This window comes from Bubalus kerabau, chromosome 2 (genome assembly GCF_029407905.1).
Source record: "Bubalus kerabau isolate K-KA32 ecotype Philippines breed swamp buffalo chromosome 2, PCC_UOA_SB_1v2, whole genome shotgun sequence".
Taxonomy (NCBI): domain Eukaryota; kingdom Metazoa; phylum Chordata; class Mammalia; order Artiodactyla; family Bovidae; genus Bubalus; species Bubalus kerabau.
Genome location: NC_073625.1, coordinates 188,663,348 through 188,687,257, shown reverse-complemented (window position 1 = coordinate 188,687,257; position 23,910 = coordinate 188,663,348). Strand labels below are relative to the sequence as shown.

The window sequence follows — 23,910 nt, the reverse complement described above, 5'->3', positions numbered from 1 at the left end:
TGACTGTTCACGACCTCATGGACTGCAGCACACCAGGCTTCCCTGTCCTTCACTATCTCCCCGAGCCTGCTCAAAGTCCTGTCCATTGAATCAGTGATGCCACCCAACCATCTTATCCTCTGTCGTCCCCTTCTCCTTCTGTTTTCAATCTTTCCCAGCATCAGGTTCTTTTCCAGTGAGTCAGCTCTTAGCATCAGGTGACCAAAGTATTAGAGCTTCATCATCAGTCCTTCCAATGAAGATTCAGGACTGATTTCCTATAGGATTGACTAGTTGGTTCTCCTTGCTGTCTAAGTGACTCTCAAGAGTCCTGCCCTTATAAGCCTTGCTTATTATTCTATCAGTTTGGACAGAATCCTGTATGTAATAATAATCATATTATTCCATTCTAACCTATCATGGCCTAAATGCCTAGAAAACTACCCCCATCATATGATGAGCTTTGAGTGGTCCATATAGCGCAAATCTGCCATGGAAAAGCCCACCTCCATGGTTTGCCCTCATAAGAATAACTCATCTGCATCTAAACTGCATGAGGTTCAGGCACAGGCTTGTGGATCCCCAGCCTTGGGACAGCCAATGTGAGCATATCACCCACGAGAGACTGTGGACGCTCTGGAGACCCCAAAGCCGCCTGCAGTCACGTGGCTGCCACCATTGTCGTTGGAAGAGCTGGTCTTCTCTGTCTCTGTCTCTCTTTCTTTCTCTCTGGGATTTCCAGAGATGGCTCTGTCAGAGCCTTGGGTTAAAGTCACTCTTGTCTGCATTACAAGCCAGACTCAAAGCAAAGCTCCAAGCCCCTTGCTAGGAAGTGACAAAGAAAAAAGCAACACATTATCCCACAACATCCCAAAATGTGTCTTAATGTCCTATGTAGGTATTAAGTTGCACAATTATTTGCTATGCAGAAATTCCAGATAGCAAACTGTCCCCTCAAATAGGCAAAAATATGAAATGTTTTTAAAAAGAAAGGTTAATCAGGGAACTTGAGTGGAAAAGACTCTGATGCTGGGAAGGATTGGGGGCAGGAGGAGAAGGGGACGGACAGAGGATGAGATGGCTGGATGGCATCACTGACTCGATGGACGTGAGTCTGAGTGAACTCTGGGAGTTGGTGATGGACAGGGAGGCCTGGCGTGCTGAGATTCATGGGGTCGCAAAGAGTCGGACACGACTGAGCGACTGAACTGAACTGAACTGAGTGGTAATGAAGCTGTCTCGTGAGGCCACTAGAGCTGTGAGATATGATCTCAGTGATTGTTGCTTAATGTGATACGTGTTGTTGTTAGGGGCCTCCCAGGTGGCTCAGTGGTAAAGAATCCGCCTGCCAATGCAGGAGACACAGGCTCAATTGCTGGTTCAACAAGACCCCCTGCAGGAGGGCATGCCAACCCACGCCAGTATGCTTGCCTGGAGAATCCCATGGGCAGAGGAGCCTGGTGGCCAGGCTACAGTCTGTTTTCAGTCACTAAGTTGTCTCTGACTCTTTGCAACCCCATGGACTAGAGCACACCAGGCTCCCCCGTCCTTCACTATCTCCTGGAGTTTGTTCAAATTCATGTCTGTCGAGTCAGTGATGCTATCTCAACATCCTCTGCCGTCCTCTTCTCCTTTCGCCTTCAGTCTTTTCCAGCATCAGGATCTTTTCCAATGAGTTGACTGTTTGCATCAGGTGGCTAAAGTAGTGGAGCTTCAACTTCAGCATCAGTCCTCCAATGAATATTCAGGGTTGATATCCTTTAAGATTGACTGGTTTGATCTTGCAGTCCAAGGGACTCTCAGGAGTCTTCTCCAGCACCACAATTTGAATGAATCAATTCTTTGGCACTCAGCCTGCGATATGATCCAACTTGTGATGTGCAACTATCGTTTAACCCAAGGAGGCTGGTGATACACACGTGAGTCAGACCATCAACAGCTCTGGAATCTATCCACACACTGGGCCAGGAGCTGGGGACCTCAGGATAAATAAAGCAGGATTCCAGACCCCAAACATCACCAATGGGACGGTTCCTGGAGGCAGTGTGCCTATTTTATCAGTAACGGCTGATGGGCTTGAAAAGCAGCACCAGACATCGCAGCCTCCAGCATTGCTGAGGCTTCGTCCTGTTACGACTCCACCAATAGGTGGCGCTGCCAAGCTCTCTCAGGTCCGCATCTTAAACTGCCAGAGTAAGGAAATGCTAAAATATCTCAGATGTCCTCTATGCCAGCGGTCCCCAACCTTTTTGGCACCAGGGACTGGTTTTGTGGGAGATAAATGTTCCACAGACCCAGGGGAGATGGTATGGGATGATTCAAGCACATTTATTGTGCCCTCTATCTCTATTGTTATTACGCCAGCTCCATCTCAGCTCTCCAGGCATTCGATCCTGGAGGCTGGGGACTCTTGCTCTATGCAAACAAGATCTCAACTAGTGCATTCTCTATTCATCAAAAGGTAACCTAACCATCATCAAAAATAACATATTGCTACTATAAATAAATTGTAACAATGTACATTCTTTGGGATGCCAAAAAAATGCCAAAGGGGTTACAGAGTGCACTGCAACAAAGAGAAGGAAAAAGAAAACAACCAGAAGCAGAGGAAAAGGTGTGTCCCTCGCCTGCTGGTGTGTCTATTTAATGACAGATCAGAACACACAGGCCCCTCAGCAGAGCTGGATGCCCCAGCTTCCTCCAGAAATGAGGAATCCGTGGCCTTCCTCAGTCAAGTCTGAACCCCCATTAGCTGTTCAGGATGCTACCACCTCCCTCCTTCACATCCCAGGAGAAAATAAGGACCGATTCCACCAACTTACCGTCCTCAAGAAGAGCTCTAGGAAGGCCTGGGACTGCTCGCTGCTGGTGTTGCTGAAGGATTCTAAATACCTGACGTTCACTATTCTGACTTTCCCACTGAGCTTCTGAGCCGCTGCAGGATGGAGAATAAACATGTTTGCCATGGTAAGTGTCAAGTAACAGGTTATCATCTCTGTCTTAATAGTAGTATTTTCACATCAGTCAGGAAGAACGTCAAAGGGAGGCTGGTTTGCACTCTGTAAAGAAGGAACAGCACCCGGTGTGTATAGACACGGCCCCTCAGGTCCAGAGGACAGCGGGACGAAGCCTGGAAACAGACAGAGACCTTTCTGGAGCCACAGAACCAGATCAGCCCTTGCAACTTGGACTCATCCAGCCAGCAGTGACCTCCCCTCCTTCAGCTCACCATGAACTTGCACTTAGCACCCTCACCCACCGTCTCCTTTCTAAATCCCAGTCCACAGTGAAGTTAAAGCATATAAACAAAAGTTCTAGACATTTCTGACTACACCCTAATGGGACATCTTAGGTATCACCCGAGGGGTGCACACCCCACCTTGGAGATGACTGTTACCAATTCTTGGATGGATGCCCAAGATTTGATAACTAATCTGCAACACCAGGCCTGCCCTTGGCTGCTCAGGCAAGTTAGATATTCAAGAAAATATGTGGATGACAAATGCTAATAAGGAGAAAAGAGAAATATTACCTGAATATATACCTATCGACAAGAATCACCTTCACCTTGGGACTGCCCTGGTGGTCCAGTGGTTAAGAATCTGCCTTCTTACACAGGGAAATAACACAGGTTTGTGTTAGTGGTTAAGAATCCTCCTTCTAACACAGGGGACTCAGGTTTGATCCCTGGTCGGGGAACTAAGATCTCACATGCCTTGGGGCAACTAACCTGTGCACTATACCTACTGAGCCCACACTCTGCAACTTGAGACACCCTCACGAGCCACAAGCTCTCACAAGCTTGTATAGAACACAAGCACCACAAAGGAAACCCAGCCCCTCAACGCAAAAAAAAAAAAATCAGGTCCACCTTATCAGAGTTTATTAATACATTTGACTTGCTTAATTCTACTCCCCTCTCTCTTACTCTGCAGCCCTAGGCTCAGGGTGGGGCTCACTCACAGATCTATCCATCATCATCTTTCTTGAAGACCATGTCCACTAGGAGTGAGAGAGGTCAGAGAAATTGCATAGACCAGCACTGCACAAGTGCCTCAGTAGCTCTAATGGTACTGTCTACTGATGCAGGAAATGAAAGAGACCCTAGGTCAGGAAGATCCCCTGGAGAAGGGCATGACTACCCACTCCAGTGTTCTCGCCTGGAAAATCCCATAGACAGACAAGCCTGGTGGGCTACAGTCCACAGAGTTGCAAAGGTCGGACACAACTGAGCACACGGCACAGCATTGTGACCATTTCCCTGCCGTGTAGCCATGAGGACACAGGTGATCAAGGGTCTGCAGCCTCTGCAGAGTCTGGACACTGTGCAAAGCAGCCTCTTTGCCCACCAACTGTCCCTGAAATGGGGCTTCCTTGGTGGCTCAGATGGTAAAGAGTCTGCCTGCAGTGCATGAAACCTCGGTTTGATTCCTGGATCAGGAAGATCCCCTGGAGAAGGAAATGGCAACCCACTCCAGTATCCTTGCCAGGAAAATTCTATGGACAGAGGAGTCCATGGGGTTGCAAAGAGTCAGACACGACTGAGCGACTTCACTCATTCATTCATTTGTCCCTGAAATAAGCCCCCTCCCATATGGCCTTTGAACCCCAGCTGAGGAAGAAGCAAGCCAGGTGTTCCTACACTGAGAAGAACAGAAAGCCAGCATCCACACATAAATGCAGCTGTTTTAAACCTTCACTCATTGAAAAGCTCTTTCCTACTTTTTCTCCTCCCTTTAAGAACTCATGGTGACATTGTTTCTAGAGCCTGTTACCTGTCCTCACTTTCAGCTGGGCTTTGGCACTTTCTTGCCCACATGCTCTGGCCACGATCTCCACCAGGTACAGGACGCCGGGCTCCAGGCCTGACACCATCAGGCTTGCTTTATGTGTCTGCAGGTGCACGGTGGGGCTCCGAGCAGAAACCAGGCTGAGCTGGAAAGTGGGGCGCAGGGTGGGATCCGCCACCCAGGCCACATGAAAGCCCGTGCTGGTCACATTGGAGACAGTGACCCTTCCGATGGGGATGGGAGCTGAGAAATGGAATATAAATGCCCCTGATTAAAATCAATCCAAGGTTCCCAGTAAGAGGAAGGATAAACTTTCACCCCACCATGTGGGGACACGAGCATCCTCAGGGGATGTCAAGTCCACTTGCCACCAGCTACACGCTTGGGTGCAGGGTCCCTCGATTGCCCCCTGAGCCCTGGGCTCCTGGGCATGGCTTCCCTGCCCTCAGGTTGACTCTGTGTCCACCCTGAGGTCCCAGGACCTCCAGAAACAAAGTTTTCTTGAGGAGGTTCTGGGTGGCTCCTCCAGGGGTCCCCCTCCTCAGCCCCCAGGCACACTTCCCAAGGAATTAGCCAGGTGGCCATTGCTGATCACAGACCATTCCTGCAGGTGACTTGGGGCTGTTTACGCAGGCTTAAGAGTTTAGTCTGGAATCCAGCCTTGTGCAGCAGAGGACACGCATCAGTGGAGCCACAGTTGACAGTGGGTTCCATGTGGATGCAATCCCGGGTCAGACTGGCTTGGGGAACTCACACAAGGGTGCCAGGGCTATCGCCTTCCATGGGAGCTGCATTGCCAGGCTGTTTCCTTCTCAGAGTGGCCACCTGGCTCCTGGGGTATCACCCTGGACTATTGACAATGGCCAAACCTCTGCAGGTAATGGGTGATGTGGAGCGGCTGGGGGCAGTGTGGCTGCGGGTGGCGGGAGGAATACAGAACTGCTGGGGGCTGCAGTGGGCTTGAGGGTGCAGCCCTGCTGGGGTCTGTACCTGGGTGAAGGGTGCAGCACTGTTGGAGAGGTGCAGAACAGTTGGGGCCCAACACTACTGGGGGGAAGCGCCCCCGTGCTCAGGGCCCTTAATGTGACACCTGCTCGATTTCCTGCTCCTGCTGTTGGCCAAAGGGGAAGCAGGAAGGGGGAGCTCAGGGCTGGAGAGAAAGAGGGGACACCAAGTTCTCACCCTAACTAGACTGGGAGCTGGCCTCTCGGGGACTGGGTGTGCTGCAGTGGGTCTACACAGCATACAATGAGGGCCCGCCCAGTGCTGCTGATGGCCCTGGACTGTGTGAGCCTTTGCTTATGGGAGCTCACACACCACGTGGCTCCACACAGCCCGTGGACACACTCTCCTTGCCACTCACCGCAGGCTGGGGTCCTCAGAGATGCAGGCGTGGGGGCCAAGGGCTGGTCTGGGGAGCTAAAGGGCCCAGGGTCCAAGTTGTGTGCCCACGTGGGATCCAGAGGTGCTGGGGGTGTGTCCCTCAGGGGGAGGCTGGAGTGCCACTCGATGTGGCCCATGGGATCCAGGGCAGGAGTGGGCCAGAACGGCAGCTCCACAGTAGAGTTAGGGGGTGACTGTCCAGGGGTGTCTGGCAGGCTGTCGGTGGCCCCAAGAGAGGAGCTGTGGGTTGGCCCAGGATCCCTGGGGGAGAAGGCCATCCTGCTGGCCGTCCACTGGCCAGTCCCCAGGCCTGGGGCCACGCTGGCCTTCTCCATGTCATGCCCGGTGCTGTTACCACTGTGGCTGCCCAAGCCGCTGACTCCTCTCCTGGGTGGGAGCCCTAAGGTCCAGGCCTGGCCTGCTGCAGGGGTCCTCCATAGGTGTTCAGGGCCGGGGGACAAGGCAGGGGTCTCCAGACTGAAGGATGTTGTTTCTGTGTTGGAAACTGAGGCTGTGACCTCTGACATTGGAGACGGCACATCCGTGAGACTCTCCATGTCACCTGCCAAAACACAGCCAGGCTCAGATGGGGTGTCTGGTCTACCCCGACCAAGCACAGCCACCCACCAGGGGAATTCAAGGGGGACACAGGCTGTCCCAGTGGGTGATTCAGAGTATTCAACAGGACCCATGTATTTGGTTTCCCAAGAACTCTCTTTAAAGGCCAGGAGGCTTCTTCATTTGACCAGTGAGGATGCCCCTACCGTCAGTAGGGGGTCCACCCAGTGGCTGCAGAACCAGAACATAAATGCAGGGCTTGGTTCCTGCAGGCCTCAGATGGGTGCATCTGGCCCTTAAGAGACTAGGACAGTTTCCCCCAAATGTGTGCCCAGTGTGGGGGTTGGTGCTGGTCACTCTTACCAGCCTGCTGGGCATTACACGTGTAAGAAAGAGGATGGGAGGGGAGTGACTGTGTGGTTCTCAAGAAGCAGGACAGTATACACAGTAGGTAAGGACTAGAGGCTTGCTCCCTAGGGAAAATTCTCTGCTGCTGCTTCCAGCCAGAAGGCTTTAGCAGGGATGGCAGAGCAGACAGGTGGCTGAGCATCTCCACTGCCCACCTGCCCCCAAAGCAGACATTGCTAGTCAATCACAGCACTGCGAATCTGTACATGACTTCCTCCTACTCCTTGGCTCAGCCCTCCAGGTATCCCCAACCAGCTGATTAGAACCGCATCCTATCTCCAGAATCTTGGAGCCGAGATGTGCCTAGAATGGGGCTCAAAGGCCTCACCTCGAGGCCTTCTCCATGCTTATCTGGGCTCCTATCCCTCTCAGGATCTGGGCCACCCAGGAAGGGGCCACCTGCTCCCTCCAGGGGTTTCATCAGGACTTTCTCAGGCCTTTTCATTCAAAACAATAATTTAAAGTCATACTTTAAAACTGTATTGGTACAGGGACTTCCCTGGTGGCTCAGTGGAAAAGAATCTGCCTGCCAAAGCAGGAGATACAAGTTCGATCCCCGATCCGGGAAGTTCCCACATGCCACAGAGCAACTGTGCCCGTGCAGCAAAACTACTGAGCCGGTGCTCTAGAGCCACAGGGCTGCAACTACTGAGGCCTGAGTGCCCTAGGGTCCGTGCTCGGAAACAAGAGAAGCCACCGCAATGAGAAGCTTGTGCACGGCAATTAGTGTACATGGCAGCAGAGACCCAGCACAGCCAAAAATAAATTTTCTGAAAACTGCTTTGGTATAAAGACTAGGTTCATAATTGACAGTTACTATTACTATATTAATTTTTTCTTTTGGTTTTAAAAGGGATTAGGCCATGCTCATAGGTCCCGAACGGTATGGTGGGCCCCAGGCACTGTTCCCACCCTGCTGGATGGAGCTCGGCCCTGCTCCAGCCCAGGCCCTTGGGGAGGGGGCTCCGCCCAGAGCTGGGGGTGGGGAAGGAGCGCACCGTGGCAGACCCGGCCGGGTCTGGAGGGGTTGGCGTCCCTGGCTGTCCAGCACCGGCAGGTGTAGGAGCCCTCGAGGTTGATGCACTGGGCTGCCGGTGAGCAGTCGTGCTCCAGGCTGTCTGCACACTCGTCCCAGTCTGCAGGCGGGAGGGAGCGAGGACGTGAGTGAACACGGCCACACGGTGAGAACACCGCAGAGGCTGCTCAGAGAACAGGGTGGTCGTGGCATCGAGCTCTCCGTGACCGTCTTTTCAGCAAACGCACAGAGGGCTGGGGCAGGGCATCAGTGAGGCCCTGGCATCCAGCACCTGGTGTGGGGGTGGAGGGCCCTGCACAGAGCCCTCCCAGAAGCTTCCATCTGAACCAAGGACCACCTGAACAGAGTGTCTGCCTGCCTCCATCGCTGTCTGATCTGGAGGCAGAAACTAGCCGACGTCGGTTCCTTTCAGGGTACTAACACCCACAGGCTTCCCTCATAGCTCAGTCGGTAAAGAATCTGCCTGCAATGCAGGAGACCCGGGTTCGTTTCCTGAGTTGGGAAGATCCCCTGGAGAAGGAAAGGGCAATCCACTTCAGTATTCTTGCCTGGAACATCCCATGGACAGAGGAACCTGGCGGGCTACAGTCCATGGGGTCACAAGAGTCAGACAGGATTTGGCGACTAAACCACCAAACCACCGCCACCGGTGCCCACAGGTGTGAATATAGTCTCGTCTTGTGTATTCTTTGCTCCCAAGGGGCTGTCTCTTCTCTCTGATGTGCCAGCATCCCTTAATATTTAGTGTCTCAAGAAAGAAACAGGAAAATAACTGAGCCAGGTGGTGTCCAGTCTCTACAACATGAACCTTCTGAGACCCAGGACGGCCCTTGCACACCTCCTCTCCGGGTCTGGGAAATGACCAAGAGAGACTCAGAGGCCTCGAGCCACCAGAAGCCCTGAACCTTCTGATCTGGGCAAAGTAGGCTGTTAAGTGTGCCCTGTAAATACCCACTGCCCCCAGCCCTGTAAATCCCCCCAAATCCTCCTGTCCTTTCTCAGCCAGGGCCAGCTTTAGGGAAAACTCATTAGGAGAATCCCCCCTCCTCCTTCTCCCGCCGCCCCCTCCCCTCCCCTCTTCTGGGCCCCCTGGTTACCCCTAGCCCCACGTGCAGCCCTGCTGGAGAAAAGATTCCCATAGCTTTGGACATGTTGGCGCATGACTGATCAATAAGGTGCTACAGGAGAGTAAGCAGAATAAAATCTTAAGGAAGAAAGACAAACATATATCACTTATATGGGAAATCTGGAAAAAAAGGGTACAAATGCACTTATTTACAAAACAGAGAGAGAGTCGCAGATGTAGAAAACCACCTTATGGTTACAAGGGGAAAGGGGGAAGGTATAGGCTGGGATTAACATGCACAGTACACACCCTACTGTGTAATAAAATAGATAACTAATAAGGACCTACTGCATTGCACAGAGAACTCTGTGTAATCTATGTATATGTATTTCCAGCAGTTTTTCCAATACTCAGGTACGGAGATAATAGTTGGACCATAAAGAAGGCTGAGCCATGAAGACTTGATCCTTCTGAACTATAGTGCTGGAGAAGACTCTTGAGAGTCCCTTGAACAGTAAGATCAAACCAGTCAGTCCTAAAGGACTCTGAATCTCATTAGAAGGACTGATGCTGAAGCTGAAGCTCTAATACTTTGGTCACCTGATGCGAAGAGCTGATAAATTAGAAAAGACCCTGATGCTGGGAAAGATTGAGGGCAGGAGGAGAAGAGGATGACAGAGGATGAGATGGTTGGATGGCATCACCAACTCAATGGACATGGGTTTGAGCAAACTCTGGGAGACAGTAAAGATAGGGAAGCCTGGCCAAGAGCGGTTGCAAAAGTTGGACATGACTTAGCTGCTGAAGAACAACAAATGTATATGTAAAACTAATTCACTTTGCTGTACACCTAAAACTCACACAACATTGTAAATCAACTACACTCCAATCTAAAAGTAAACAAAAATAAAATACTCAAGCTATATCTCCTGGGAGGAGCCAGGTGAGGGAACAGTCTTCCCCCAGCCCTGGCAAACCATCCTTCAGGTCTGGCTTTGTGGGTCACTGCCTGTCCCACTCCCACTCCAAGAAGAACAGGTGGCTCTGAGCAGAGTCACCCTCTGCCATCAGGGGAAGCTGGGTACCTTGAGGTGGCTGACAGTCCCCATGAGGGGTGGTCACCAGCCCTCTGCACAGGTTTCCCAAGAGCTCCAGGGCAGGTTCCCCGGCCAGGCTCAGGGTGCCCGAGGAGCCTGGACTTGGCTGGGCTTTGAGTGAAGATAAGGCAGAAAAGGTTCAGTTTTGTGCAGAGAAAGCTCTGCAGCCGGGTGCTCAGAGGCCTGTTTTGTGGTTTTCAGTTTTGCTTCATGTGATCTTCACAGAAGACCAGCAGGCTCATCAGCTGATGCAACAGTTACACCCTGACCCTGGGCTCCCCGCTGGCCCAGATCCCCTGGAGTGCTGCCCAACCTCCAGCCTGCAGTGGCTCAAAGGTGCTGATGGTTAAGGCCAGGGCTGGAGCCAGGCCAGCCGGGGCAGACGACCACGAGGAGAGTGGAGGCCCCGCTGAGACCTGAGTTCAATCTGCAGAGCTTTGGAGGTTATCTAGGGGAGGTGATTCCCTGCTCACTCAGCCAGCACAGGGCTCAGGAGCAAGCCGAAACAACTCTGGTCTTGTACCAAAGCCTGGGGCCATGCAGGTCTTGGCTTCAGGCCTGTGAGCCGTGGGAGCTGCCGCGCAGCCTTCATGCCTCCCAGACCACCAGACAAGGATGCAGACAGGATCCCCTATGGGGCCTGCACTCTGCTCCTACAGGCAGGAAGCTGGGATGAGGGTGTGGCCCCCTGACCAGAGGAGGGGGAGGCCATGGGAGAGTTGCAACTCCCCATACAAGTAACCCTCAGGAATGAGGCAGGGAGGCCCAAGGACCAGCCACTCCATCCCTGTAAAGGCAGGCTCCTCGGGAGGCTCCAAGCTGTCTTGGAGGCCCAGGTGGCCTTTGGGGGTGAAGCCTGCCTGGCCAGAGCCCTCAGCCCTTCCTGGGGGCCGGTGCCAGAGTCTCACTCAAGGAGGCAGGTGGGCACAGAGATCTGGGTTCTAACGGCAGCTGGCACCAAAGGCAGCAGCACTGATGGTGGTGAAAGAGCCCCATCAGCAGGCCAGGGAGTGGTGACAGTCCCGGGGCCAGGCTCCCCTGCCCACGCCTTCTCCCACTGCCCACAGAGGCCACCGGAAGGGCCCCTGCATCTGCGAGGCCGTCAGGGGCCCATGGCCGATGGGAAGTTTTGGGGAGCGTGGCTGGGCCTGTCCTGAGGTCACAGGAGGAGGCGTTGCTGCCCGGGTACTGCTGGACCCAGGGGATCCCTCACACTGAACGATGCCACCGTCAGGGCCTTGTTGGGCCAAGGTCTGCACACGGCATACAGGCCACGTGGACACACGTGGAGGCCCAGAGGGTCGTCGGCACTTGGAGCAGGTGAGCAGCACAGCCCTTTCTGAGCACAGTTTTAGGAAGGGGTGGGGGGCGAAGGCTGGAGAGACAAGGGGAACAAGGGGAAGGAGGATGGGGGAGGTCCAGTGGGGGACTGTCCAGGCCCGAGAACTCTTCCAAAGTACGGAAGTAAGTCCTAGAGCAGCATTACCCCGACGTGTTGGGCGGTGCTGTCAGATGTGCGCCGGGCACCTGCTAACTGCCCCCCCATCCCCCTCAGCACTCCCTCATTTATCCACGAGGTGGGATGTGTCCTCCCCTTCCCATCTCCCAGATGAGTACACTGAGGCCCAGGAGGCAAAGCCCCTCGTACAGTGGCCCACGGCAAGCCAGCATCAGAGCTGGGATTCCACCACAGCCAGCCTCCCTCGCTGAGCAGCATGGACAGGATCCGAGAACCAGGGTGCTGCTCAACACTGGGCCTCCCCGCACATGTACACCACCCCAGAGGAAGACCAGGCACGTGGCCACTCAGTGTCTTGGCGGGGAATGGACCTCAGGGAAGACAAGAAGTCATGACAACATGACGGCCATGCTGCTGGGACCTGGTCATTTGCAAAAACCCTTCTTCCAAATACAGTCACATCTGAAGTTCTGTGTTCTCTTATCTTGCAGGATCACCACTCAACCCACAGCCTCACTTGACAAGGATATGGAGTAACCTAAGCCTTGATGCTGGGAGATGTGGCTGGGAGGCACCTCGAGGAGGACTGGATCTTCCAAAGACGGTTCAGATCTGCCTCAAGTGGGCCCTGGGGGATCTACCCACAGGCTGCCTGGCGTTTGCCCGGCACTTGGCCTCTGAGCCCAGACAGGCAGAGCTCATCATGTTAGAGAGGGCTGCCACCATGTCCATTCCCGTGGGGGTGAGTGACAAGGAGACGGCAGGCTAAGCAGGCAGTGTGCCCTAGGTGTGACACCCCAGCAGCACTTTCCCTGCCTTCGTGGGTTGGGGAAGGTTGAGACAGCAAGCCGGAAGGGACTGAGCTCACAGGAGCTAGCAGCGCCCACTCAGGGCCCCGCTCCACTGTGGGGGGTGGCCAGCCATGCCCAGACTGAGCCCCACACAGGCTCTTTGATGTAGAGACTGTGGTGCCCTCACCACGCAAGGGAACTGCATCCCCAAGTGAACAGCAAAACCTTCCTGACATTAAGGCTCCCTGTCTCTGTCACCTCTGTATCTGTCTCTCCAAGTCCCTGTCTCTCCCCACCCAGTCTACTCTGGATCCCCTGTATCTCTCTGTCTGTCTCTCAGTGCGTCTGTCTCTGTCTTATCCCTGACTCTGAACCCCCTGCTCCCCAATCTCTCACAGCCCCTGCCCCCACCCTCCCCCCACTCTCTCTGTTTCTCCATCTCCCCCTCTACCCTGATCTGTGACTTCCTGCATCACCAAGTCAAATTACAGGTGTTCAGGTTAATGACATAGACCCCCACGCTGGCGAGTCGCACAGCAGCCAGCTGGCACTGGGCCCCCATGCAGACCCAGGAAGCTCCCGCTCTTGTGCCTCTTGTGATTCCTCCAGCCTGGTTCTGCCCTGGGTTCCGGGCCCACTGCAAATGAGAGGCTCCATCCAAGGGACTAAGTGTCTTCAGGCCCCACAGGTCACTCCTCCTGTCAGAATCAGGAGGTGTGGGATGCACGTGGGCTCCATGGTTTGGGGGGGCTGGCCCCAGGCCCCAGTTCCCAAGGAGGAGCACAGAATAAGGACTCACATTTCATTTACTTTATCTACCTTTTGGGCTTCCCAGGTGGCGCTAGTGATTAAAAACCCGCCTGCCACTGCAGGAGACACAAGAGACCCAGGTTCTGTCCCTAGGTGGGGAAGATCCCCTGGAGAAGGGCATGGTAACCTACTCCAGTATTCTCGTCTGGAGAATCCCGTGGACAGAAGAGCCTGGTGAGCTATTGCCCATAGGGTCCCAAAGAGTCAGACACGACTGAAGTGATTTACCACCACCACCATCTACCTTTTGGAATAAAGTGAATGTTGACCAGAACTGATGCAGCCTAGACTCAAGGGCATGGGGGTGGCATGCCCAGGGTGCAGGAAGGGGGACCCACCTTGCACGTGTGTCCCCTGCTGGTCAACCTGGAACACGGTGCTCGCCCACAGAGCCGGGAGCAGGGGGGCCAGCGTGGACACACCCACTGGGAACTCAGGGTCCCATATGGTCAGCCTGAGCCTCACCACCACGCTTCCGGTCTGGAGAGACACGACCTGCATCCTCAGCTTCCCTCTTCGGTACAGGTCGGAAACAGCCGGCGGCAAGGAGGCAGCGACCTGGCCCGGGAGAGGCGACAGATGCTCAGATGGAGCGGACTTTTCCATCAAGGTCTTCACCACTCATTGGGGCCCCCGGAGTGGCACATGGATGGTGCACAGAATCCACGGGTCCCCTTCATGACCAAGAGGAGGTGCCCACTCACCCACCTCCTGGGGCAACAGTGTCACCCCCCGGATGACTGGAGCCCTGGGAGAGTGGGCCAGGCCTCATCAATCCTTCTGAGGACGCCAAGACCACGACAGTCAACTCCCCGTCCTGCAGCCCTAGATGCACGGCCCACTCCCTGTGCCCTGGAAACCGGTGTGAAAGTTAACATGTGTGTGAGAGACAGAGAGTTGGGTTGACTGGTGGGCTGGTGGAATGACCAAGAGGGGCAATCTCATGGCTGTTTGGCTCTGCCCCCCTCCCTGGGCTGTATCCCCAGGAAACACAGGTACAAACAGGTGCTCAGGGCAGCCTGTGCCAGAGCAAGGAGACCCCAACTTCTCCCCACCACTCCTGCACCCACAGGCCAATCACTGCTAAAAAGTAGGAAGACTTCTCCAAGAAAGGTCAAAAACTGACCCCCGCCCCCGCAGGTGAGCGTAGAGAGGCAACCCTCCTTCAGGGTGTCCCATTTCCATACATTCTGCAAGTGGAACATGCAGAACTCCTTTTTTGCTCCAGAATATCTTTCCAAGACACGTGTGTGATGAACGCCTTGGGAGAGAGAGAGGATGGCCCGATCCAGAGCAAGGGCAGATCTATTCACTGTCTGATGTTGCAAAGATAACGTCTCTTGGGAGTTCCCTGGTGGTCCAGTGGCTAAGACTCCAGGCGCCCAATGTAGGGGGCCTGTGTGCGATCCCTGATCAGGGAACTACAAGCCACATGTCACAGCAAAGTAGACATAAAAATAAAAAATAAAAGCAAATATATTCATTGGAAGGACTGATTCTGAAGCTGAAGCTCCAATACTTTGGCCACCTAATGCAGCAAGCCTATTCTTTGGAAAAGACCCTGATGATGGGAAAGATTGAGGGCAGGATGAGAAGGGAGTGACAGAGGATGAGACGATTGGATGGCATCATTGACTCAACAGACATGAATTTGAGCAAACTGTGGGAGATGGTGAAAGACAGGGAAGCTTGGCGTGCTGCAGTTTATGGGGTCGCAAAGAGCTGGACACGACTCAGCAACTGAGCAATAGCAACAAATATTAAAAAAAAAAAAAAAGATAAAGTCTCTTTCTGCAAGGTTTAGGCTGGTTTGCATGGGGATCGTCAGCAGTGATGCAGAGGTCCTACATGTGCGTCAACCACATGCAGAGGGAACCAGGTTCCCTCTGTGTCACCCACTAGGGACTTGGGGGCCAGCAGGGGACCTGGCACCCATCTGAAGCTCATGCTGCCTGCTCTGCTGTGAGCAATGAAGTCCTTATCTCTGATCCAGGCATCTCGCATCCTCTGCCAGCATCCATCCAATAGTCTAACTTACCAGCTTGCAGGCAGGGCGAAATCCTAGACCTTTCATAGTTTCTGACAGTTCAGCATTTTGTTTTTTTTCTCCTACTCAGCTTATGAGGCTAGATGGTAGTTGCTACTGGCCCTGTTCTCCCAAGCCTTGTGCTGGTGACTCCCCTCAACCCCAGGGAGGGACGGATGCTGTGATCACTGGTAAATACTTCTTCAGTGAAGCTGCCCCAAAGCAGGACAGTAGCAGCCCCAGACTCCCCGAGATGGAAGGTTCAACAGAAAACCCAGCTAAGCCATCAAGTCGTCCAGTTCATTTGAATCCAAGATGCTTTGGCCCCAAATCTAGGTAAGTTACCCATAAAGGGGGCATTTTGAGTAAAACCATGGGATTTGAGACTGCCCCCTCCCCAGCCCTGTTGACAGGCACTTGTCCCACACCCACACTGGTCACCAGTTGGGTTCCTGGCTCAGACCCTCGGAAGCCCCTCTCCCAGGCTTTACCTCATGCATCAGTTGCTGGGAGAAGTCCTGGAACTCGGGGCTCCCACGGTCCAGCAGCTCCTCCGTCACACTGCGGTTTAGAATCCTGACCATGACCTCAAACACTCGGGCATCTGAGATAGACGATAATGTGAGTTAGCTGAAGTCCATGAGCTTTTCTGTTAACATTTTCCAATTTCCCTTACTCTTTGGAGGGGGAGGCTTTAGAAAACAGATTGAGGCATGAGTCTCAGGTTGGTGGCCACATTAGAAGAAACCAACACAAGGAATATGATACGTCTACACTGGCATGATGGAAACTCAGACGCAAACACACACCTTTAGAGCCAGCGCAGGGGAACGAGGTATAAATGTCACATAGTTCATAGCAACGGGAACGGGTCAACCAGCCACATAGCCTATGAAGACCCCTACCTCCAGCAATCCCTCACAAGCTGTGGCCGCTGCTTTCCTTGGCCTGGATCACAAGTGCATGTCCCACCCTCTCAGGTGACCAATTCATCCTGACTTGCCCAGGAGTTTCTGGCTTTCCAAAAATAAAATTCCCACCTCTCCAGGGCCCACTCCAGGGCAAAATGGTAGGGTTGGTCACCCTACAAGGAAAGCATCCTTTCCTGTGGACTTAAGGGAAGCTGGAAGCCTCAAGGTGGGATGTGGGAGCTTACATACGTCTCTTTCATTATCAAAAATGAAGCCCACACCCACAGCAGATGCTGCAGCAGCTCTAATGACCTACAGGCCACTCACACTTCTTTCCCACCCTGGCTGTCTCCACTAGCCAGCAAGGGCAGAATTTATCACCGCTGCACATACACAGTCCCAGAAATGTCCCCAGGTTGAATAGTGCCCATTTCTAGACCAGGGCTCCTCTGAACCGTCTCCCACCTCAGCAAGAGAAACGAGTGAACCTTGAGGCCCAGGATTCCCAAGCCCCAGCCCTGCCCACATCACAGAGCCTCCCGAGTGGTCGGTATCCACCGGTGCTTGGGGAACCGGGATTCACCATGAGGCCCTGGGTCTCCATTGCTACAATAATCTCCACTGCCTCCAACATAGCAGGCTTGTACCACTGTCAAATTAATTAGCTAAGCTCTCTAAAGCCAATCAAGTTTCTTTAAAAAAAAAAAAGGGGGGGGGCGCTCTGCAAATAGAAGGTGTTTTTGCAATATACAGAAGGAAAGAGAATCAGCTGGGGAATGAATAAGCTGGTAATCAGGAGTCTTCTGGAATCTTCCAAATTATCTGTCCTGCGTTGGAAGGGAGGGTAGGGGGCACAGAGTCAGTGGGGGGAGCTACATATTCTTACTACAGGTCCTAGCAGAGATGAATCTGTGCTGGGATGTTGGCTCCATTAATGGTCATGTCTGAGGCAAGCTGGGGGGAGGTAGAGGGCAGAGGGCGGAAGACAGAAGCCAGCAGGGACTCAGAAGGGCTGGGCCATCCCCAGGATGACCCACAGGGATGAGCCCCGCCCATCCCTGTCTCCTCAAAGGGAAGAGAGTAGTCCCCCATTTTCTTCATGGAACAATTTGAAAATAAAACAAGAAGAGGAGACGGCACCAGTTTGGAAATTGGAGGCTTGTAGCAAAGTCAAGGGCTTACATTTTTTGCATGGCTAGGGCTCTAGGGGCCCTCTGGGTAGGGACCTGTGCTGTGTGCTTTGACGATTTTGCATGGGACAGCCCTGAATTGGTTCATAAAGGGTGTAGGACTGCTCCTTTCATACCTCACTTATTTCAGTCATGGGTATTATCCCTGTGCATGAAACTGACCCCCATAGGGTCTTTTTCTTTTTTCCTTTTTTAAAAAATGTTTTATATTGTAGTAAAGTTGATTAATAATGTTATGTTAGTTTCAGGTATAGAGCAAAGTGGTTCAATTATGCATATGCATGTATCTATTCTTTCTCAAATTCTTGTAGCATTTAGGTTGTTACATAATATTGAGCAGAGTTCCCTATGCTCTGCAGAAGGTCCTTACTGGTTATTCATTTTAAATATAGTAGTGTGTCCATGTCCAGCCCAAACTCCTAATATATCCCTCCTCCCCACTCTTTCCTCATAGGGTCTTTCATGCAGGGATTTCTGCCCTTTGCCTGCTCAGAACCCCTAGGCTGGGGCTCCCCGCTTCTCTGGTCCCCAGAATGTCTCAGAGCCCACTGTCCCCACGCACACTTCCTTGTCCTGTTGCCAGGGGCCAGCCTAGGAGGGAACTCCCCCACCCCGGGGGCCAAACCCAACAGAAGTCTCTAGAACCCAGCACCACTGAGACCAGGCAGAGGGGAGGTGGCCAGTGTCAGCCACCAATCAGAGTCACATGGATACTGGAATCCCCAATTCATGAATATGTTGTGTTTATGTGGGAGGAAAAGTCTCTTCAGCTCTAGTTCACTTGGGGCCTCACTCTATCTGACCACTTCATGCATCCCTCAAACCCCAGAAAGATGAGGTCTCCATAGAGCCCTCATCACCCCCAGTGTCAGGAGAGCCCCCAGTCAGGATGAGGTGCTGGGGAGCGAGGGAGTCTGTCCGGACAAGGAGTGCCGTGGCACTGCTCCAGGACACGGAGCGCGTCCACTGTCCCCCTCCCAGGAGGGGTGGGGTCAGGCCAGTGACCACCCCTGCTCTGCTCACAGGAAGCACAATGATTTGAATCACTAGGGCCAACAGAGCTGGACTAGACTGAGAAACTCACAGGTGATAAGGATTTTGGATGTGGCCTTACCGGTCCTGGCAGTGACCATGGCAGTGATGTTGGCCCTGCATGCCTGGTAGCTGGTCTTCACCCCATACCTCACTCCAGCCTCCAGCCCGGCCACCTCCAGACTCATCCCAGGGGTGCTGGCACTCCTGAACAACTCTTCACCCTGGTAAACCTGCACCCAGAAAGTGTGGTTCTGGGTGGAGTTTAAGCTCCAGGACACTTGAAAGCTGCTGCTGGTGACATTGAGGATCATGAGGTCTCTGATGGGAGGGTAATCTACAAAAGGGTAGAACAAGAAAGATGCAGAAAACATCAGAGGGAAGCAAAAGAAGCAAAAGTCAACAAGTGAACCAACATCAAACTGAGAAGCTACTCCCCGGCAAAGGAAACCAGCCACGAAATGAAAAGGTAACCTACAGGCTGGGAGAAAGTATCTGTAAATTATTCATCTGATGAGGGGCTAATATCCAAAATATATATGAAATCATGCAACTCAATAGCAAGAAAAAATAATACTCCACTTTGTAAAAGGACGGAAGATCTGAATAGACATTTTTCCAAAGAAGACATACAGATGGTCAACAGGTCCAAGAAAATATGCTCAACGTCACTAATCATCAGGAAATGAAAACCATCCTGAGGTAGCAATTCATAAGTGTTAGAATGGCTATTATTAAAAGGGTAAGAGATAATAAATATTAGTGAGGATATGGAAAAATGGGAAACCTCTGATGGTTTCAAGAGTGTATACTTACCTTCAAACTCATCAAGTCATGTGCGTTAAATAATACAATTTTTTATATGCCAATCGCACCTCAATAAAGTGATTTTAAAATGTGAAAAAAAAAAAGAAAAATGAGAACCCCATGAACTGCTCATGGGAATATAAACTGGTGCAGCCACTATGGAAAACAGAATGGAGTATCCTCAAGAAAAGAAAAATAGAGCTACCATACGCTTCAGTAATTCCATTCCTGGGTATTGATCTAAAGGAAACAAAATCACTAGCTCAAAGAGACACCTGCACCCCCATGTTCGTTGCATTATTATGCACAATAACCAAGCCATGGAAATAACCAAGCTGTTTTTGTAGCTGCGGTCAAAACACATTATGTTGTGTGATGGACAGAATTGTGTTCCCCTAATATTCCCCTAATATTAGCTGGGGTCCTAACTCCCAATGCCTCAAAATGTGGCTGTATTTGAAGGCAGAGTCTTTAAGAAGTTATTAAGTTAAAGTGAGGTCATTAGGCTAGATCCTAACCCAGTGTGACTGGTGTCCTTACAGGAGAAGGCAATCAGGACACAAACATGCAGAGAGATGGCCCTGTGAGGACACAGGGAGAAGACAGCTATCTACATGCCAAGAGGCCTCAGAAGGCACCAGCCTGCCCACGCCCTGATCTTGGACTTGCAGCCTCTAAAGAGAGAAAAGTAAATGTCTGCTGTTCATTGTGGTTCTTTAGCCATTCAGTCGTGTCTGACTCTTTGTGATCCCATGGATTGTAACCATGGCTCCTCTGTCCATGGGATTCTCCAGGCAAGAATACTGGAGTGGGTTGCCATGCCCTCCTCCAGGAGATCTTCACAAGACAGAGATTGAACCCAAGTCTCCTGTGTCTCCTGCCTTGTCATGCGGATTCTTTATCACTGAGCCATCAGAAAAGCCTGTCTGCTGTTTAAGCTCCCAGTTTGTGATGCGTGTCATGGCAGCCTGAGCAGATAAACACATGGTGTGAGCTTTCTGTGCTACGTTTATCTCAACACAAAATCAAAGGGCCCGCTCTTCTGATTCACGAACACTTCATCACTTTCCTTTGGACTTCTGCTTGGCTAATTCATCCCCAAAACAATGGCCCGGTAGGGAAGCAAGACCAGAGTCAGGCTGAGGTGCTCTGTGTTTTCAAATCGAAATTCATGTTTTAAAGAGCACACTTGAATATAACAACCAAAATATATTTTAATGCTCATATGGAGTTAAATCCCTCTTGTGGGAGAAAAATTCTGGCTTTGCAGCAAGCAACTGGGCAACATGAATTATACAAAAAGTAAGGTGGCCGAAAGTCTAGGTACCATCACTTTTACAGCAGAATTCGAGTTCAATAAGAAACAAGCAAGAAGGCAATTTTTTTAATCTTTTGTAAAACCATACTAGAGAATAAAGAATTAAAATATGCGTTGTTTCCAAAGCCCTACTTATAAGGATTCATAGGATATATGTTTTCAAATATTATGAAAAAATGTCTTTTCAGACAAAGGTGTAAAAATTGTCACTGGTACAAGTCAACCATCTCCCTTTTTGCCCTGGCTGCCAAGAGGCACTTTCACTTTTTGCTTTCATGCATTGGAGAAGGAAGTGGCAACCCACTCCAGTGTTCTTGCCCGCAGAATCCCAGGGACAGGGGAGCCTGGTGGGCTGCCGTCTATGGGGTCGCACAGAGTCGGACACAACTGAGGTGACTTAGCAGCAGCAGCAGCCAAGAGGCTCAGGATTGGATCAGAGTCCCTCCCTTGCCCTGCAACCCGGCCCTGCCTGCCCTCCCTGAGCTGCCCTTTAGAAATGGTAGTGCCCAGTGCCTGTGCTTCCCCACCAGAAGCCCTTGCAAGTCTCCTCAAAGCAGAGGGTATAAACCAGTGGATGCTGGAGAGACATGTGAGCCCAGTTTCCCTCCATCTAAATTCCCGCAGCTTCCTGAGACCTCTCCTTGCAGGAGGATGGAGCCTCTACACGTCAGTCCTTTCACTGAATCATCCGGTGTTTTTCTGTGCCTTTGTCAAACAAACAGTTTTCATTCCTTACAACACCATCTTTTGTTTCAGCTGAAGACTGGCCAACAGCTCAGACCCTGAGACCACAGGTCTCATTCCCACATCCCCACCCACTGGAACCCTGAATCAGGACGGTTACCTGCTGCAGGTCTAACAACCACAGGGCTTTTAGGTCTGTCCCCGGGAACGTGTCTCACTGAAAAAGTAAGGAAAAGCTACAACTTTCCTAAAAAGCTGCTAAAAGCACTGCATGATCTGATTCACGCAGTCAAACCACACAACACCAAATACATTTCAATCCCACAGGACAGCGGGGCTGAGAATGAGACATGAGGCCTGGGCGGCAGCAGCCAGCTCTCATCAGGGCTCCGACCCCACTTCCTGGCTGCCATTCAGGCATCACTGGACATGGAACTGCAAACAAATCCATGTTAAGGGCTTGTGTGTGGCCCTTTACAAGCACATGCTACAGAGAGTGTCTCCAGGGCTAAGGGAAATTAAAATAGAAAGTGTCCCCTAGTTCTTGGAGAGAACTCCCAGGGGCTAAGAGTATCAGGTTGGCTGGAGACACATTCAATGGTGGTTTTTTTTAAGAATTTTTTTTTTTCTAGCCTTGCTGTGTAGCATGTGGGGTCTTAGGGATTGACCCAGGGATTGAATTCATGTCCCCTGCAGAAAGTGCAAAGTCTTAACCACTGGACCACCAGAGAAATTCCCAACTTCACTGTTTAAATTAAGATACAAGTGGGTCCCTGGGTCGTTGGGCTAAGGAGCCATCAACAGCCATTTCAATGACTAACCCTCAGAAGCTACTGTCTATCCGTGGTCCCCACAGTGAAGATGCTGTGGGTACATGGCCCTCTCATCCACAGACATAAATCCCCCCTGCAGACGATCCTACCTCATTTGTGTTGTTGTTGCTCAGTTGCCCAGGCACGTCCGACTCTGCGACCCCATGGACTGCAGCATGCCAGGCCTCTCTGTCCCTCTGCTGTGGCTGCTGCTAAGTTGCTTCAGTCGTGTCCAGCTCTGTGCGATCCCATAGACGGCAGCCCACGAGGCTCCCCCATCCCTGGGATTCTCCAGGCAAGAACTCTGTCCCTCACCATCTCCCAAATGGTGAGGAGTAGCTTTCTCCAATGGAGACATTGGCCATTGTCCAGATTCAACTGTGTTTGACCAACTACAGTGGCAATTTCATACGGTTTGATGTTTATTGAGTAGCTACTGTGCCCCCAGGCAGTGACGGAAACAAAGATGGGTTAATGTCCACAGCAATACCACACACATGCATGGGATGTGCAAGCCAGTGTGGTTGGCATCGTATCAGCAGAGGGATATGGGAAAACCCCCTCCCATGGCTCCATCACACTGCTGGCCACGCTATCGGTAACACACTTAGAGATGCCATTGGCTGAATGCTGTTGCACAGGACATGTCATACCACACAGCCTTTCCAGCAGTACCAGGTACTACTATGATCCCATTTTACAGAGGACAAAACTGAGGTCTAGAAATGTCAAGGAGAAAGTAAGTGGCAAAGCTGTCTAATAATTGATGGCAAAGCTCCCCACTGCCCTGTGCTGTACTCCTAAATGATTTCATCACCAGGAACAGACTGACCTCCAAAGACAGCAGCTCCTGATCCCTAGAACCTGCAAATATGACCTTATTTGGAAAAAGAGTCTTTTCAGGGGTGATGAAATTAAGGGTCTTGAGAAGAGACGGTCCTGGATTATCCAGGTGGGCCCTCAGTGCAATCACAAGATGGGAGAGTGGACGCACTCACACAGAGGAGGAGACTACGTGAAGAAGGAGCAGAAGAGTTGAAGATGCTGTGTCGGCCTTGAAGGTGGGAGTGATGTGGCCACAGCCAAGAACTTTGTGCTCCCCCAGAAAGAGGGAGGTACAAAGCAGCGGTCTCCCTAGAGCCTCCGAAGTGGGCCCGCCCTGCCAACACCTCAACCTGGACCCAGGGATAAGGATGACAGGTTTCTGCAAATCTCTGTTGCTTTAAACCCCTAGGTTTGTGGCGCTTCATGATAGCAGCCCCAGAAAATGAATCCACCTCCCCAGGCTAAGTAGTTCTCAAGGCAGCAGTTGGCGAGACAGCACAGCTGGTTGGAAAGTTCTCCATGTTGCTGCAAACCCAGCCAACTTCTGACACGCTAAGGCTACTCCCTCCCTCTCCTGTAGGACAGACAGATACTGTAAGCTGGAAATAATCCTTTGTTTCTGACCCTGCCACCTTCCCTCTGACTTGGATTTCAGTTCATTGGCCAGGACATTTTCTCTCGCTGCCCCCGGCTTGGCAATGCTCCCTCCTCTTAAAATGTGGTCCCAGAAAATAAATGAGTCGATTCTCGACTGAGTGATCCCAGGGTACCCCTGCCCTGTGGCCCTCCCCAGGCTACAGCTGTGAACCTGAATTCAGGAGTCGACGTTGATCTCAGTGAAACACGTTAGATTCTCTCTGTCCATGGGTCTCGGCCCTTGTTTTTTCCAGGCAGCCCTGACCCATGTCTGGTGGGGCCGGAAGGTTGA

General features: G+C 51.9%; 1 protein-coding gene across 1 annotated transcript in view; it reads right to left on the bottom strand.

The window, feature by feature from the left end:
• UMODL1 (uromodulin like 1) overlaps positions 1-23,910 on the bottom strand; it is a 76,565-nt gene that overhangs the window by 23,917 nt on the left and 28,738 nt on the right. The window contains exons 7-14 of the mRNA XM_055570131.1: positions 23,607-23,614; positions 18,619-18,873; positions 15,895-16,007; positions 13,716-13,935; positions 8,117-8,254; positions 6,133-6,714; positions 4,755-5,012; positions 2,802-2,914 (exon numbers count right to left, since the gene is read on the bottom strand). Of these exons, the coding sequence (XP_055426106.1) occupies positions 2,802-2,914; positions 4,755-5,012; positions 6,133-6,714; positions 8,117-8,254; positions 13,716-13,935; positions 15,895-16,007; positions 18,619-18,873; positions 23,607-23,614 (1,687 nt within the window). The remainder of the gene's footprint in view (positions 1-2,801; positions 2,915-4,754; positions 5,013-6,132; positions 6,715-8,116; positions 8,255-13,715; positions 13,936-15,894; positions 16,008-18,618; positions 18,874-23,606; positions 23,615-23,910) is intronic.